This window comes from Belonocnema kinseyi, chromosome 3, assembly GCF_010883055.1.
Source record: "Belonocnema kinseyi isolate 2016_QV_RU_SX_M_011 chromosome 3, B_treatae_v1, whole genome shotgun sequence".
Lineage (NCBI taxonomy): Eukaryota > Metazoa > Arthropoda > Insecta > Hymenoptera > Cynipidae > Belonocnema > Belonocnema kinseyi.
In genome coordinates, this window is record NC_046659.1 from 122,346,975 (window position 1) to 122,366,026 (window position 19,052).

The 19,052-nt window shown below is 29.8% G+C and overlaps 2 protein-coding genes across 3 annotated transcripts in view; one reads left to right on the plus strand and one right to left on the minus strand.

Moving 5' to 3' along the window:
* LOC117170391 (somatomedin-B and thrombospondin type-1 domain-containing protein-like) overlaps positions 1 to 19,052 on the minus strand; it is a 151,287-nt gene that overhangs the window by 13,460 nt on the left and 118,775 nt on the right. The window lies entirely within an intron of this gene.
* The window catches only part of LOC117170389 (phospholipase B1, membrane-associated-like), a 15,488-nt gene continuing 3,743 nt past the window's right edge, over positions 7,308 to 19,052 (plus strand). For both annotated transcript variants that reach the window (XM_033357156.1, XM_033357157.1), the window contains exons 1-7: positions 7,308 to 7,623; positions 10,805 to 10,906; positions 11,150 to 11,361; positions 11,481 to 11,657; positions 15,433 to 15,725; positions 15,911 to 16,089; positions 16,325 to 16,506. In XM_033357156.1, the coding sequence (XP_033213047.1) occupies positions 7,491 to 7,623; positions 10,805 to 10,906; positions 11,150 to 11,361; positions 11,481 to 11,657; positions 15,433 to 15,725; positions 15,911 to 16,089; positions 16,325 to 16,482 (1,254 nt within the window). In that variant the 5' untranslated portion in view covers positions 7,308 to 7,490 and the 3' untranslated portion in view covers positions 16,483 to 16,506. The remainder of the gene's footprint in view (positions 7,624 to 10,804; positions 10,907 to 11,149; positions 11,362 to 11,480; positions 11,658 to 15,432; positions 15,726 to 15,910; positions 16,090 to 16,324; positions 16,507 to 19,052) is intronic.

Here is a 19,052-nt window from a genome sequence, read left to right on the forward strand (position 1 = left end):
CAATCAAATGGCCATCACGGGCATACGGGCAAGTAGGGGGCGCCATGTTTCTTTCAACTGATATTTCTAATGCATTGTGACTCTCTATTTCTCTCTGCCATAACTAAAGATGTTTAATTTTCAAACAAAACGTTGCAGTATTATCCAAAAAAGATTAAATTTTTAGCAAAATAGCACAAAATAAATTAATGATAAAATTTGTTGCAGGAAATTTTTTATAAAGTTTCATTCAAACTACTTCGCGTTTTTCAAAACACATGCGTTTTCATGGAAAAACAAAAGAAAGTTTAATCAATATTTGGTTAAAGTTTATTCTCTAAAGTTAATTTTTGTTGAAGCGAATCTTTCGTCGGACATCATGTAAAGTTTATCTTGTTTTTTCTGTTACATGAATTTTTGAACCAAAAAGACGAACTATCAAAAAAATAGTTGAATGTGAATTCAAGAAACATTTCTGTTGATTTTTCGACATCAAAATATGAATTTTCAACAATGAATTTAATTTTTAAAAAAAGTTAAATTTCAACATAAAGTTGAGTTTTCAACCAAATTATGACATTTTCAACTAAAAATATAATTTGTATATCGTGCGTTATGTGGCTCAAAATGTTAATTTTCAAGTGTTTTTTGGAATTTTGTAAATGCTTTAACTCTGGTGAATTTTGGTTTTATCAAAATAAAAGCCATTAGGATCAATTGTTTGCCTTTTTCAATACTATGAATATCCGTACAGAAAATTTTTGAATCTTGAAAAAAGTAATATAACAAATATTCAAAATGCGCCCACTTTATAAGTTTTTATCCTAAAAGGCTAGCTAACGAACTTGATCTTCATTTTAAGATACTAAAAAAGTTTACTAAACGAAAATCCAACCTGACAATTCTTTCGAAAGTTATCGTGCTAACACAAAAACGATCGACGAAGAAACATAATGACCGACAGACAGACACATTCGTAAAAACCTGTTTTTTGGATTCAGGGGTCTAAAAACGTTGATTCTCTGATGAGAATGTAAAAAAAATATAAATATAACTCCTTGGAATCTTTTTAAATACCTTACGATATATCAAAAAATCCTAAGAATCTTTTAAATTATTTTATGTTGATATTATTATCGTATTACTAATATTTGAAATCTTTTGAACACCTTGCAACATTTAAAAATATCTTAAGACCTTTAAAATCCAAAGATATGCACTCTCAGCGCTTTAGTTGCATTATGTTGCGTCATGCGTCCACATCCAACAGAAATAAAACACACTGCCCTGCCTTTTTACGTTTTGTCGCCCCCGATTTCGGATTGAGGCCAAGGCAAGCCATGTCCCAAAAGGACCTTGTATCAGGAGTTGAGTATATCATAAATAATATGAATAGAAAAAAAATGTTTCATGTTCATCTTTAATACTTGTGTTTTATTCGATTCAACATCAAATGATTCTACCTTATTTATTTGAATCCATAAATATAAATATTAAGTCGAAAGATATCATACATACTCTTGAGCAAAAAAAAATTGCTGGAGAGGAGGTCAGGTACTTCTCGTAAATTTAATGTTTCATAAAAGTTCGCATTTCATTTTCGAGCGGTTTTCACATTTTTCAGACTTCCGCCCCCGTTTGGCACGTCTCACTTAGTTTCACTGGTGCGCGACAAAATGTATGAGCAAATAGAAACAAGAGACGTTTCTGCTCTCTCTCTCTCTCTCTCACACACTCACTCACTCTCTGTCTCTCTCCTTATATGCTTTAGAAACGAGCATTCATATTTAAAAAAAAGAGGCAAAGAAAACGAGTCAGCTTTACAAGAAAAAGCATCAAGCTACACTTTGAATAAGCACTTAATCTCTTCCGATAGAGAGGATACGATCAATTTTCTGAGGAAAACTGCAGAAAAGCTTTAAGAAGCAGGAATGTTACGAATAAAAAGGCGCAGAAATAAATTGTACAAATTTGCAGAAAGATTTATTGGTGCTGAATTTTTTTCAGGGTTCAGGCTTTTTTCTTTAGCATTCTTCAACTTTTAACGCAACATGTAACACTGGAAAAACAAATCATTAACTAGATTGATTCGTTATCAATTTTTATGAGCTATTAAAGAAATTTCGCTTATAAAAAAAATTCAACATTATTGTTGTATTTTCAAGAAAAAAGATAGAAAATCTTTACTTTTAGAAAAAAATTGCTTCCGAAATACATCAGTGATGATTATGCCATATGTTGTTTTTCAACAAACATATTTTACCGTTTTGATAAGAAAAAAATTAGACGGAGTTATTGAGTATTTTAATTTTTAGAGTTTTTCCAAAAACAATCATATTTGTCTTTATATCGTTACAACTTTTGAACTTACACAGATATGGGCTCTTTGCATAAAAAATGTAGAAAATCAAACACGTTGTGTTGAAAGGCCTCTTACCTTTTTTTAAAACCTTTTCTCGATCATATTTCTTTTTTTTAAGTCTTGAAATACAGTAGCATAATAATATACTTCTTTTTTAAAGAAAAGTCTCTGGAAAGAAATTATTTGCCTTTTTCTCAGCATCAAAGTCTCTATCAAATTCCAACTTAATATCTTGAACCCTAATTTTTTACAAAAAGCCACTTTTATCAGACTTTCTGCAAGTAAATTTTTTTCTTTACGATCAGAAACTATATTTCTTAAAATTATTATCGTTTATTGATAAATAAATAAGGACCTTTCTTCTTTTTGTAGACTTTATAGCAATAAATCGGCTGTTACGATGCCATTACGACACACTAAATCTTTATTTTTGCGGAACAGATGCATTTTTTGTATAAAAACTTTTTTATTCTTACTCAGCCTCCCCATATCTCGAGAGAAAATTTTTTTCCATTTTTTTTATTTTTAAATAGATTTTTGCTCGCTATCCAAATACGAGTTTCAAAGCTCATAAAATTTGAACTTACAAACTCTTGAATGATTTACTCAGAATATTGTTGAACTTTTTCTGATCCAAATAATTTTCTTCTGTAATAATTATTATAAGAAATTATTCTTTCATTTTAGTAAAACAAATACTTTTTATCCGATGTTGCTTTAACATACGTGGCTGATATTTTTAATAATGATCCAAGCATTTCGCAAGCTCAGTTGGTTCATATGTTGGTTATAATTATAAGGTTAGGTAGTTCTTTGTAGAGTTCGCTCGTTTTCGTACGTTTAATGCATACACTTTAACTACATTTTTTCAAGTATCGTAAATACTATAAATTAAATCAAAAACTGTGATTTAAACACCAGAGGAATTACAGCCATAAATTGTAACTGAGACTTTTTTCGATTTGTTTTAAAAAAAGTTTCTCAAAGCACCTACGGCTTTGACGATTACATTCTCAACACGAAACTCGCGCTTAGCGCTCGATAATTTGTGTTCCAACTTTTGGAACATTTGTCTAATTAAGAGATTTCATGATAATAGTTTCGAAAAACATATATTTTATGCCTATTACAAATTTGGATTGATATTCCTTCACCTATTAAACATTATTTTTTTTTTTTAAATTTTCAAAATGTTGAAAGGCATATAACTTTTTTAAGTTTAATCGAATTTAAAATTTTCATAAGGATAATTTGCAAGTCTTTTTGACGCGTACCAGAAACTTTGACAACAATTTCTAAATTAAAAAAAAAAATTTCAAATTTTGAAAATGCTCTACTTTTTTTAATTTTGGTTGGAAATATCTGATTAACAAACTTAACCTTCATTTTTGGAACTTTAAGAAGTGTATCAAAGGCTGACTTGATTGGACAAATCCTTCAAAAGTTAGCGTGGCTACAACATTCAGGTAGCCATGCATACAGACATACAGGCATATATGCAGACATACAGGCGGAAAGACACCGATAAAATTGTATGATTTTCGGATTCTGTGAGTGCCGGAACGTAAAGACACTTTCATGAATGAAAATGTAATAAAGCGGTCACATTCTAAATTTTCAATTATTTCCAAAACAAACTGTATCACGTTTTTGTTAACTTTGTTGAAAAGTTATAAGCTTTTCATATGATGAGAGATCATTTTCTTGAATACGAAAGATTATGCATGGAATTTGTAAGAAAATATTTTTTTCCGTGTACTTTTAACTATAAATCAGATGGAAAAATTATAAGAATTAAATAAACAGCATAAACAGAAATGAATAATCATAATGAATGGAAATGTACAGTCGCGTAGAATTATACATTTGAATACAGAAACTAGTTGGCTTTCCGTAATCCATTCAAAGGTGGGCATTCAAAAGATAAAACAGATTTGCTTCCCACAATCGATTTTCAATACACTCAGCGCATAATGTATCGTGCAAATTGTGTATGGTCCCATTGTTTCTCTTCCTCGAATATTATGTGGTCACGAGACTTTGGCCTAATTGAACCTACAACTCTCCAGTCTACTATAAATTCTACTATGATGTATTTTTCAGTCACATGTGCACAGAAACTCTAATTACAAAAGTCATTAAAAGCCCTTATTTTCTTCTACCAAAAATATCTAAACGAAAATTATAACTATAATTACTTCTATAACTATTCTTTGATGTAAAAAAAATGTCAAAGTAATCGCAAAAAAGAGCAAGAAGAGGGTTTAGTAGGCTATTCAGGCGTTAATTAGGAAATTTAAGATTCACCCTCCCATACTTTTCCACCCAAACTCCTCTTCCCTTCGCTTACTTCCCCCTCTTTTAATTCTCTTTAACTCGCCTCCTTTCCTCGTCCTTCCCGTCACTTCTGTTCTCCTGCTTCCCATCAAATTTTTCCTACTTCCTCTCCCCTCTACTTTTCCTCCACACACTTCGCCTATTTCCCCATTCCATACTTTCCCTTGCTACCCGTCCATCACATCGCTATCACTCACTTCTTCCTCCGAGACAAAAGTACGACGGTCGGTCACCTAATTGTCAAGAAAATAATATTCATCTGAAAAACATGTAACATTTCAACAGAATTTATATGACACATGCAGGATTTCAGCCCTTATCGACGTCTATGAAGCGGGGCTAAAGCTCTACTTTTTACTCTCTTAGGAGTAAAAAGTGCTTAAAAATACTTTTTATTCCCTAGGGAGTGAAATGTTACGTCAAAAGTGAACAATGAAAATTAAACATCTATGAGCACGTATTTTACGAGAATCAGTCAATTCACTGTAAAAACTGCAAGGAAATTTTGGTTGCAGATAATAAAATTTTGCAGTAATTTATAGAGATTTACCATATATAACTGATGAAATTACCCTAAATTACCAAAAATGTCGGAAAATGTATAGAAATTTTTAGATAAAATTTTTGATAATCTATCTAAGATTATCATAAATTACCTTTAAAAGTACCATAAATTACCTGGAATATTACCATAATATCAATATTATTATAAATTACAAACAAATTGATAAATTTCAGGAAATTTATCAAAATGTTTAAAATCGAATTTTGAATAATTTGTGATAAGTTACCATATTTATCTGTAAAATTGCCATAAATTTCCACAAATTTCGACAAATTTATAAAAAAAATTTATTTGGATTGGATTCATGGTAAGCCACTATATTTACCTGTGAAATAGCCATAAATCATGCTTCGTACTAAAAACATACACTTGTCGAGAAAATCCCTCTTCTACTCCTAATTGCATAATATACTCTTTTCAGCGCCGGATTTACCAAGGGGCACGGTGAGGCTAATGCCCCAGGCACCAGGGGGCCCCTGACCCCAGAAAATTACATAAATTACAGCAAAATTGGGATTTTCTCTGCCCTTAAGAGTGCCCCTTCGAGGTTTAGCCCCAGGCCCCGAAAAATGTTAATCCGACGCTGACTATTTTATAACAGTGACAGAAAATCTGTTTGGACTCCCCTTAAAATATAAAATACAAAGGCTTGAGATAATCTCAGAGAATCCAAATTATAAACAACAGCCGAAAAAATTCAAAAAATGATTTCTTAATAACAAAAGTTATTTTTCGAATTATTATTGTATAATCTCATTTTTTATAATTATTAATACGAAATTATTGTCTGAATATTTTGAGAACTTTGTTTACTCTATTATAATTTTAAATCACAAAATATTATCTACCATACCTCCAAGTTGGATTAAAATCCAATAAAACGTTTTGGATTTGATGTTCAAAAAAATCAATTTGCCCAAATTCAACATTGAGTCCATTCAATCCGATGTCTCACCGATGAGTATATGACCTTCTAGTGTACCAGAAGAAAGAGGTAATTATATTCAATAGCACTGATATCCCCTTCAAAGTAATCCTTACACAACTTCAGCAGCTCTCATACAGCCCTCCTCTCACCAGAAATTTCTGAATGAATTGCACTGAATTTGCAGCTATATTGTCGTAGTGAACGATCCTGCTGCCACTTTTCCACAAATCAGGCGGTTTCCTTCTTACTGCGTCAGTTATCACGTAATCGTTTCAGAACATCTTGGTAACACTTTTTGCTTACCATCTGACAAGGGTCAGTTTTTCAGTGTAGTAAGACCACTTTTGAATCGCCTAACTGAACCACTCTTTGATTTGAGTATTTGGTTTCTGAGCATGAATGGCCAAGTTTTTGGCCAAATTTAATACACTAGTCGACTAAAGATTCGTACGTTCATGTCACTTAGTAGAGGGCCTCAAAGATGCCCCCCCCCCCCCCTTAAATAATTAGCACCGGTTTTTGATAATCGCACTACTAGGTACACCCGACTCTCGGTTTAGCCACAGTGTTGTCCTGAACCGTTTCCCAACGGAATGAATAATATTGCGTAATCTCCGCAGGTGAGTACCCACGTACTGCTCCTTCCCGCTATGCTGCCGGTTTTTTTCAGACAAGAGTCGTAAACGTCTCTCTTTGCAGACCATAAGTATCTTATATACAACTATATTTTACCTATGATCAATAAAATGCAACATCATCGTGTAAAAGCTCTCGGGAAAAAAGAAACTCTGAAGGAATCAATCGTTTAAATTTGAAAAAAGGGTAGGTGAACGCTTGTGAGGAACAGCGTGAATTAACAGATATTCGACTCTACTTTAATCGAGAATTTAATTTTATGGTATTATTCTTTAACTTTGATACCTTTATGATTTTATGTTTTTATGTATTATGATCCTACAATTCAGGACTCTGGTGCATAATACGTTATATTTATTTATAAAAACCCTAATTAGGTACGTTTTTACCCAAATAAGTAATTCTATTTTGATCTCGATTCTCATGTTTGATTCATTCTATGACCTCGAGACAGTCGCAGAGCAGCAAGCAAGGTTTATTATTGTTCAATGCATCTACCTTCTCCGTCCTTACAACTGATCACAGGGAATACAAAATCTTCTCAACAATCAACCTAGGATCATCATAACCAGTTTTCACCCTGTCATCAGAAGAATCAGAGACACCTTACGTTTCAAACGCTTCGAACTTTGTGAATTGTGAATTTCTAAACCCGTAACTCTTAAAAATAATTTTAATTTGCCATGAAGTTTGTGTGCCTACTAAACTTTATTTCAGTTCTGTGTACAACCATAAATTCACAGAAGACCTTCCTCGATTCGTCTCAAAATATTCGATTACTTCAAACAACCAAACTTCTGAGAGAAGATATTTTCGGTAAGCAGTGGACATATCAGTGACCTTGGAAAATAAGTGTTTATACTAATTTCAAATTGTCAGTTTTAAAATATGCACCGCCGTCGAAAATTATCTACACGGCTAACACCAAGACAGCAAAATAGTTTTTTTACGGTCCTGACCATAGAAAGACTTCGCTTTTACGGTACACACGCCATTTTATGTAAAAAGAGTATGGATTCCGAGTTTTCTTTTCAAATTACACCTCAGGTTTGAGGTGAGTTTTATGGGAAAATTGAATTAATGAAATTTAATTAACTATTTAATATGTAATAAACAAAATATCTAAACAATTATCCATATAAAATATTCATAATGGAAGAGATTAAGTTTTTATACGGAATCGATAATATATTACTTAGAAATTAAATTTAGGTGGAGTCTACATTGCCGGCGCCGGCAAGATTGTTGGTGGCTGGCTCCTATTCGCCAAGAGCAAAATACGAAATAAAAACGAATTACGTATACAGTTATGCAAATACCCGAAAATATATTTTTCAATGTGAAAACTGATAAAAATCATGTTTGTAGAAAGAAAAATAATGTGCATTTTTATGAAAATACGTTGAGCGTAGACCAAGAATTTTCGGCGTGGGTATTAGGTACTTCGTTAAACATAACGATTATTCATTCAAATTGCGAGTAACTCTCATAATTAGCATAAAAAATTATAGAATACCACTCTAACCTAAAATTCACTACTTTGTATGATTTTTTTCAGCTCTCGAGGTATAAAATACGATTCGATATTTGTGTGCGAGGTGATTTTCAGCGCAACTCGACGATGAAGTGTGATTTATACATAAAACGTTTCGTTAAAGCATCAAAAGCCAAAAACTATTTTTTTTAAACTCCTCAATTACATGGCCTCACTCTAAAATGCGCAAAAGTCCCTTTCGTATGCTTTAAATATGCTTTTTGCCGTTACAGATAGTTTGCATAAACTTCCTAAAAAAAAAACGTATTTTTCTTAGTTTTACCACTGAAAATTATATTTCCAGGCGTTTTCATGTCCAGGTTTGTAATCAGCGCATCAACATACGACAGTATACGATTTAAAAAAAATGTAAAAAAAGGGATGAGGAAAACAGCCGGCAACTAACAATGTTGCCGGCGCCGGTAAGATTGCTGTAAATAATGGACATCTAAATTTTTAAGGACATTTTGATAACAATAAACCATTATTATTATTAACAGCAATGGTATAAACAATTTTTTTATCATGTTGTGTATTTATAAATAAAACTCTACTTTTTTACGGAATTAGGAGCCAACTATTGAGCAATTACTTCTGGCTGTGAATCGCCAACATTTTACTTAAACAAACGTAATTATCAAATGCGGAAATCTTTTTACTTTTTTTTATATAATTTTCTGACAAATTCTCTATCATTATTATTAATATTTCAAATAATTTATCCGTACACTGTTTATAATATAGTATTTTAAGAACACATTAAGTTTCTTTAACAAATTATCAATTCGTATCAACTGATAGCAAGGAATTATTGATAAGTAATTCTTAGTATACTTCACAAGAAAAACGTATCTTTTAATTTACTAATACATCAAACGAAAAAAAATTGTTTATAAGATTGATAATAACAATAACAATAGTGGATCATTATCAATGGATCTAAATAAAAGTAAAGACATTTTTATTAACAGTTGATTACATTAAAAGAATTAATTTTAATCCCCTTAACCCCTTTGTATTATGCCCAGAAAATGGCCCAAAAAATACAAAATAGCAGTTTTATGTCCAATTAATGCTAAAATGGTATTTTTTGGAATTTTCTCAAGATGAATTATTTTAATTCGATAAGTGACAAGTTACCAAATATGTTCTATCTAATTTTGCGTTTTTTATACAATGATTATTTCTTTGAACAATTTTTTTCCGTATGTAAATCGTGAAAAGTTATTATTTTTTCGGGATAAATAATACAGTTAATGAATTTTAAGAATGTTTCTTCTTTGAGATATTTGTTATTTACTTCAACAATTTTTCAATTACTTAAACAATGTTTTTTACTTTTTTCCCTATAAATATTTTTTCTTTCGTATCTCTTACCACTATATAGCTTATTATTCATCATTTTTTTATTGCAGAACTTATAACATAATTTTTTAACAATAATCCATTTTTTTAATTACGGTATTGATAGTAATTTTTACAGATAGATTTAATTGATTAAAGAAAATACTGATCAATAAGCGTAATAGTCGCAGATTCAAAAAAATTATTATATAAATTGTTTAAACAAATTAAAAGTATTTAAACAATTTAAAAAAATCTTAAACAAAGAAAACTTTTTTTAAAAATCGTTAACTGTTTATTAATCATAAAAAATAATAACTTTCTATGATTTCCAGGAGGAAAACGTTTAAACGAATGAAAATTGTTTAAATATTACCAAATATGTTAAAAATCAATTATTATTCTTCAAATTCATCATCAGTGTCATTTTTTCAAACAAATAATAACTTTTCACGATTATAGGCAATGAAAAATTATTTAAAGAAGTAATAATTATTTTTAAAAATGGCAGTTAGAAATACTTGAATACTTCTGAGTTATAAAAATAATTAAGTTGGAGAAAATTGCAAACAATACCGTCCTTAGCATGAGGTGTAAAAACTAAAGTTTATTTGGCGGAAATAATTCCTTGAATATTCCTTGAAGGGTGACTAAACTTTAATTTACAAAAAGTTAATAACAACGACTTTGTTTTTCAATTTTTTGCAAAAGGAGCTTTTTCCATTTAATAGCCCATTTGAAAAAATAAGGAATTTCTTTTTCCGAAAAATCAACAAATTGGGGGCTAAGGGGTCGATCATAAAAAATCGAAAGTCGAATTTTTAGACGACCCTAGTGTATATTCTCTTTAGAAGGTAAAAAATATCTCTACTAGGGGTCATTTATTGCAAACTTTCATTAGCTTTCTTACGTGTCAATTTAATTAATACTTAAATGAATAAAATCTTTAAAATAATTAAAATAATTAAATCTAATTGAACTGTAGTTTTTGTAGCCCTGAAGCTAATTTCCGACAGGAGTGTATCTTTAACAAAATTGATTTCCTACATACTAATGAATGATATTAAATTAAATCTAGTCAGGTTAATATCCTAAAATAATAATAACTTTTTCAAATAGAAAAGACTGGTAAAACAGAAAGAGTTCGCCAAACAGCTAGAGAAAAACATATAGTTCAAGATCGTGTTCCTGAATATGTGCCTTTTCCCTGTGATGTCAAAGGTATTCTGCTAAAACTTTAACATGCACTTGAAATTGGATTTAAGGCCGGTGTTGAGCATCGCTTATAGTGCCCTTGATCTTGAAGCGGGGGAAATCAAACTTAAACAGTCAGGGCCGTGAGCACCGTCTCACTATCGGTCCCGCGAGACAATAATTCTCGAAACATCGTAAATCCGGACTTCTTAAGTCCAAGGTGTAGTGCAATAATTTTTACTTATTAATGTAATTTTTTAATTTTATCAGCTGGCAAGTCTTCAAGGGTACCAACTAGTGTTCATAAATTAAAACCTGGTGACATCGATATAGTTGCTGCAATGGGGGATTCTTTAATAGCCGGATTTGGTGCATTATCGACTAATCTTTATCATTTATCGGTTGAATATCGAGGTGTTTCCTATCTTGGAGGAGGCGAAGGTTCATGGCGAGAATACCTTACGATTCCGAATATACTCAAGGTGTAAAAATTTAAGTTTAATTAATTTATACTTTTCAATCAAGTTCTCATATCATTGATTTTTTAAAGAGAAAAATCCGTAAATTATATTTCACTACATTTTTCAAGTCAACATTTTAGGAATTCAATCCAGAGCTGATAGGCTACGCTAAATCGGATTCCTTCGCATTCGAAGAAAAATCTGAATTCAATCTTGGAACGACTGGAGCTACGTCTTCAGATTTGCCGCTTATGGCCGAAAGACTAGTAGAAAGAATCAAAACCGATTCTAGAGTTGATGTAGAAAAACATTGGAAGGTTAGTTATTTTTTAACAATTATAGGGTCGTTTCGCAATTTTAGATAAAATAATTTTTTAATACATAATTTTAATCTGAATCGAAGGTGCGTTATATTTTTTTTGTTTTGTGTTGTTCAACAGAAAAAATTATTAAAAATTGAAGACGGTAAAACTCTTATTCAAATTGGTGTTACGTGGGTGCCACGTGACTCAGAGGTCCTCATAATTATCTATTAATGTGACGATGCGAAACTGATGATTTACGAATTGTTCAGTAAACATGACTACATTAAAGTAATTTTTCAATGAATTCTTTCTACATACCAAATATATATATTTGGTAGATTTTCTCTATTAGTTTTTACAAAACCCTCCATTGACATTTTTTTAAAATAATATTTTGCTACTTGTATTTTCGATGTGCACATAACCAAAACAGAACATCGGCACAAAAAAAGATATTTAAGAATCACTGAGACGTGAGCTGTGATTGATGGAAAATCCTACCCTTTTGACGTCAAAGGGGCCCTCCAATCGACATCGTGATAAAAAATGCATATTTCAACATTAAATTAAAAACAGTAAACAATATGTAAAAAATATTTTATGGGCGTGTTTATAATTAGAATTTTATAAATATAAGATCCATTTTGGAAAAGTTATATCTGACTTTGGAAACAACCCTATTTTTACTATTTAAAGTTATTGTGAATTTTTTAAAACTTTTTGAGTCTCTAAAACAATAATTTAATCTAATTAACTAAAACTGTTTAATCAGAATTTTCTAGTTCCAATTGATTATAACAGATTTTTAATAGTTATTTTTAGTTTTTGTAAACAAATAATTATGATTTTTTTAAAACTTGATTTCCAAAAAATAATACCTTCCCTAAATTTCTTTATATTTCTTTCTTTTCTACTCTAAAATGACCTTTTAGAGAACAAATTATAAAACCTTTGTGCTTTACATCATTTCTTCCAACAAAAAATGTGTGAAAAAAGAATTTTTTTTAATTTTTACTTAAATTGTCATTTTTTTACTATCTAATTAAAAAATTTACTAAAGGGCATGTGATACTTACAGTTTCCCCGGCTTTTTTCCACAAAAATGAAAATTTTTAAAAACTGAATTCGGAGATGCTATAAAATAGCATAACGGACGTCCCTGGACTCTTTTTTGAGGGATAATAACAAAAAAATGTACTGTGCTAAATAAAAATTTTATGCATATGCATTATTTTGAGGTTTATTTGTAAGTCTAAAGTTTTCGGCCAAAAATATTGTTTAGTTTGGAAGTAACGGTCGGGTAACCTCGAAATATACACGTATACGTTACTAGTAACTTCAAAAATTTTTTGATAAAAAAACACAAAAAAAAAGTGTGTGGGGACTTCCGTTAGCATGTTTGCTATCATTTCCCAGATTTTGAAGGCAAAATATTTCTTATCCTAGGAAAAAAGCCGGGGGAATCTAACACTGAAAAAATCGATACTATTTCCTAAGCGCTATGCAAATTAATCACATTTTGCTAAATTACAACTTTTTTGAATTAACCTACAAAAAAGTGTGTGGGGACATCCGTTGGCATGTTCGCTATCATTTGCCAAATTTTTGAGACAAAATATTTATTATTCTAGAAAAAAAGCCGGGGGAACCTAAAACTGGTAAAATCGACAATTTTCTAAGTATCACATGCCCTTAAAGTTTCGAAAATAAGTTTTTGAAATCTTTCTATTGCAAAATATCTTTGTAGAGAAAAAATGATAAGTCATATGAGCTTTACGTAAATTCTTTCCAAACAACATTTTATGCGAAAGAAAAAATTATAACTTTTGTTTTAAATAATATTTTCTCCTTATTTAATTAATTTTTTTATCCTTCAGTGTCAAAAATAAATTTCAAAATCTTTCTATCGCAAAATAAAATTGTTAATTTAATATATTGATTTTATAAATAAATTGTATACAATTTTTATATTATCACTATTTAATGAGCATTGAAATGATTCAAGGCTATACTAAATTGATCACAATTATTTTTTTTTGTTTTATAAGTTTATTTACGAAACATTAATTCTATGGGAAAATATGCACAAACAGTTATTTTATCATTCACTATTGCGAAACAAGCTTTTCTTTGATTCAGTTAAATGCGCATTTTTTTGGACAAAGTTGTATATCTTGCACATTACATTTCTTCATCTTGGATCAAATTAACTAGTTATCATTTCGTTTTTATAGCAAAAAACTCCGTGTTGTTGAAAGCGTTACAAAATCGCAAAAAAATAAAAATCCCAAAATTTCAAAATCACGGAAAAATATTTTTCCATGATAGAAAAACATTTTCATTATTCTTCAATTCAAGTTTAATAAAAATTTTAGGTTCGCCATGTTCAAGATTTTCCAAAAAATAGAGAATTTAATTAAATAAAGAAATATGCTTTTCTTAGATTTTCAAAAAAATTATAAATTAAAAAAAATCTTAATTTTATTAGTGTTCACATGCAAAAAAACAATCAAATAATTACCTATTCTTTTTTAACCAATCGAAAATTATATATGAATTCGGAAATTCAAAAAAATAACAGAAGATATCAAGAGATGACTAAAAAATCTCAAAAAATAAAATTCCAGAGAGTGGAGAATTCTAAAAAAAATTTATTTGAAATAAAAAAATTCATAAAATTAGAAGATTGCTGATATTACCTTTAGAAATTCTCGAAATAAAAGTGTCAACATTATGAAATACTCGATACTGTAAAATTGCCGAAACAAAGAAATGTCCGAATCTAAGCAATTTGGAAAGTATTAAATAATGAAATAAGCAAAATAAAATACCTGTATTTGTTTATTTTTCATTTTACTTATTGTTTTATTTATATTTTATTATGTATTGATAAAACAGTTCTTTAATTGTTTAGATTTAGGAATTTCACCATTCGAAAATTTTCCAGTGTCGGATATATTATAATGCCTAACTTGTTATTTTTGGAATTATCTTTTATCCAACATTTTTAAATTCGAAGTCACCAAATTTTCTCTTTTTGAAATTTTTTTCGCGTTTTCATATTAACAAATTGCAACATTTGTTGGTACTTTTTTCGGATGCTAATCAAGCCATTTTTTTCTTTTGGCTCAAAACCTTTCAAATAATTTTAGCATTTTCATATGGATAATACCGAAAATCTATAAAATCAACATAAAACCGACATAACTAATCAAAAACTTTTTTTTTGCAATAGAAAGATATTTTAAACTTACTTTTGTGACTTGAGGAAAAATTTCTAAGAACATAGTTAAAATAAAAATTCAAGCAACAATTTTTTTAAAATTATTTTTCGACACAAAACTTTTTTTAAAAGAAATTTGTACATATGAGACACATAGGTTTTATATATTAAGGATATTTTAAAGTGAAAAATAAAGAAGTATAATGAAAATCGGGGTAGGCATTTTGGGGAATAAAGCTTTTAAAAAATCCCAGTTTTTGTTTAAAAACAAAAAAAAAACCATAAAGGAGCTGCTTTAATAGACTGTAACTCTTAAATTTGCACTATCTATTATATTCTGAAAAATAAGTAGCCAAAGTTAAAGCAGAAACCAATAATATAAAGGTCACTTTTGTTTGGGTGTGGCGTGGAAGCCACCTAGTTCAATTTTTATTTTTGATTCGACGAATGCTCGATACCTGAACCGGTATCAATGGAAATGTTTTTTGTGTGCTTTTACTAAGACTGGTGGTCCGGATTCCACCTGAAACTATAGGTTATTTTTAACTCTAATATTTCTTTCAGTTCATCTCAATAATGATAGGAGCCAACGATTTTTGCTCTGATATATGTTATTTACCAGATGCCTGGCTGACACTAAGCAATCATAAAAGCTATCTTACAACGGCATTAAGAATTCTTCGCGACAACCTGCCTCGAACTTTTGTTTCTATATCTCCTCCTCCTCATATAAAGGATTTGTACACAGTTACTGGAAGAAGACCGCGTTGTCCTATTATACTCAGCTTTGCATGCCCCTGCATCTTTGGAAGAAAGTGGAATTCACAAAGATCAGAATTTTTCGATATTATGACAAAGTTGGTAAAAAGTCTTTCTATTATCTGCATTTATTTGTAGCCGTTACTTCAAAAATGTATCTATTTAGACAGGAACCAAATTTAATTCGAATTATGTGTTAGTTATCTTCATTTATTAATACAATTTCATATTCGTATTCACTTCCGCAATATCTCTTTTTTTATCTAAATATCTATTTTTGCAGATTTCAGTTATTAGAGGGAGAAATTGCAAACCACCCCGAATTTCAAAGAAAGGACTTTGCAGTTGTGGTTCAGCCTTTCACTATAAATTTAAAATTCCCGACCAAAGAGGATGGTAAGTCCGATTTGTCTTACCTAGCAGCTGATTGCTTGCACGTCACTCAAAAGGGATATGCCCGAGGTGAGTTATTTCCAAAATTCTAATGAATATTACCAACTCTGATAAATTAAATTAAGCGGAGTAAGTTGGACAAACCAAATTTATATAAACGAGCAGTGTCACACTATTTTCAAAATTTAATTTGTATATCTTTGATTGGGAATTTAAAAAATTCAAATGCAAGACCAGTATAATGTAGTCCAATTTACATAGTGCAGAAAACTTAACTTTATTGTTTCATATTAATTAAAATCAGCTGCCAACTCTATTTGGAATACGTTGTTTGAGCCAGTGGGACAGAAAACTACAGGCTGGATTGAACCTTTTGAGAAATTTAATTGTCCCACCTCAAAAAGACCTTTCTTCGCCACCTTGCAAAACAGCCAAGATGATAGAGAAGGATATTTTTTCTAGAATTTAGGAGCATTTTATTTTCAGGTAATGGTTTTAGCAAATAGTTTTCCAATACTAAACAAAAAATTTAAGATATTAATGAAATCTACTTTCTTAACAAACATTTGATAAATATTTGACTACGTATAACAAATAAATGGAACCAATAAACAATTTTTGTATACTTTCATGAACAAACAAAAAATTGTATCTATAATTAATTGGAGAGTTCATTTTGAAACTGATCAATTATAACTTCGAAGCCTAGTTCATGGTACCAAAATCAGAACCCAAAACGGCTTACAAATATGGAATTAGATTTTCAGCTACCTCCTTTCCGGCTCTTTAGAAGCAAATATGTAACCAAAAAAAAATGAGAAAAAGCAAAGAGTCAACCAAAAGCAATTTATTCTTGATCTAAGTACAAATATTGTTAGAAACGAACTAACGATATTGGTCAATTTCTTAAAGCAGAATATTATAAAGATTAATTAAGAATATTGGAACTCTTGATAGGGCGCTGATGAAATCGGAATATTCTTAACAGAGAAATTTGTAACTGCATTTTTCACTGAATGTCGGCAAAATTTCGTAGTTTTTCACACGAAATCAAAATGAATCATCGTGAAAGCATTAAATCCATTATTAAATCTATTCTTCTTAACAGAGATTTGAAATGTTTAATTATTTTTAAAGTTCACCTTTTTATTAAAAACATTATGAATATTTTAGCCTCTAAACTTTTTAAGTTTCTAAAACTTTGATTAAAATTCATTTCATTTTCCGAATTTCTTACTAACCAAAAACTTTCACTTCAAGTTTTGATTTTCTTTAAACAACAGCTCAAACTATCGAGATGTATCGAACAATATATTTGCTATTTAATGCATAAGATATGGAAAAAATCAAGTAAATTAAAAAAATGTTCATTACTGATTAATAATTCTGCTTAATAAGTAAAATTAATTTCATTGATTTTTAAACATTTATTTAATTTATGTAAATTATGATTCACTTTCTTAATATACGACGTGATGTGTATTTCAGTCATTATGCGCGTTCTATTTAAGTCGATATAATATTATTATATTCTGCGATATAAATGACAAAATGGTCTCAGTTTATTTATATTTAAAACAATTCAATTTTGAAAAATAAATGTACTTTTATTTAATTTTTTTCTAGAATTTTGTTGTAAACTGATTAATTAATGATTACCTGAATTATTTTGTTCACAATATGAAATTACATAAAGATTGGATTTGAATTTTTTCAATTAAGTGCATAAACTGATTATTTATTATAAGATTATGTAGTTATAAATATTGGCTCTCAGTTGTATAATAAAAGTATATTTATACTTAAAATATACATAAAAAAAAATTATTTCACTCAGCCATTATTCGTTTGTTTTCATTTAAAAACATGTGCAAGACAGAATTAATTATATTGAAAGTTTACCTTTAATAATAATTTTTACATTCTCATCATTTGTCATTGAGAAAGTATTAGAATTGTCGGAAATTTGACATCACAGTTTTTCAACGGATCTCCATGTTTCGAGACCCCCTGAATCCGAAAATCAGGTTTTCACGATGACGTCTGTCTGCCTGTCTGTCTGTCCGTCCGGCCGTCCTTAAACACAGTAACTCTCGAAAAAATGAACGAATCAAATCCATCTTTGGCACACATTATGTAGGTCCTAAAAGAAAGGACGAGTTCGTCAACCAGCTATTTTTGATAAAAATTCAAAAAGTGAGCGCATTTTGAAAATTTTGTAGACCACTTTTTTCTGAGTTTGAAAATTCTATGTACGGATATTCATAGTTTTAAAAACAACAAAAAATTGATCTTTATGACTTTTTTCGATAAAAAGAAAATTTTCAGAGTTATGGCGTTTTCAAAATTTTTTTAATCAACCGAAAATCAAAATTTTAAGCCAAAAAACGCAAGATATGAAAAAAAGTCAGGAAAAGAAAAACATTTATTTTTAAAAGCCCTACAAGATTATCATTACAATTTTTTTTTATTTTCTTCAAAAATCGAAAATTCAAATTTTGATTGCACAAAAAAATAATGAAAAATAAAAAATTCCATATCGTAGACAAACTATGTAGGATACGAAAAAAGATGATTTAACAAAAATTGTTATCCCAAAAATATCTACAATTTCGTTAAGAATCACTTCTTGATAGGACGCGTACTTGTTGTTTTATTCGTGAAAAATAAGGTTGAAAAAAAAATAAAATAAAATGTGAGGAAAAAATACGAAAGTTACGAGAAAAAAATTCAACAAAACCTGTTTACAAATGACTGTCGGAAATCGAGTGCGCAGCGCGCGTATCATGATGAGAATGTGTACCTCAAAAGTCTACAGACCTTTGAGAAACTTAATCTTTGACTATACTTAATTAAGTAGACAATTCAGAATATGAAGACGCATATAAATACTGCCATGTAAAAGACCCATTATTATTAGAAGCGCGAGATTGAACCGTCGCGCCTCCTAGGCGCACTCAAACTTGCGAGCGAAGCGAGCCACGCACGTAGCGCGCAATGAGAGTGTGTCCGCGAGGCAGGCAGATTATAAT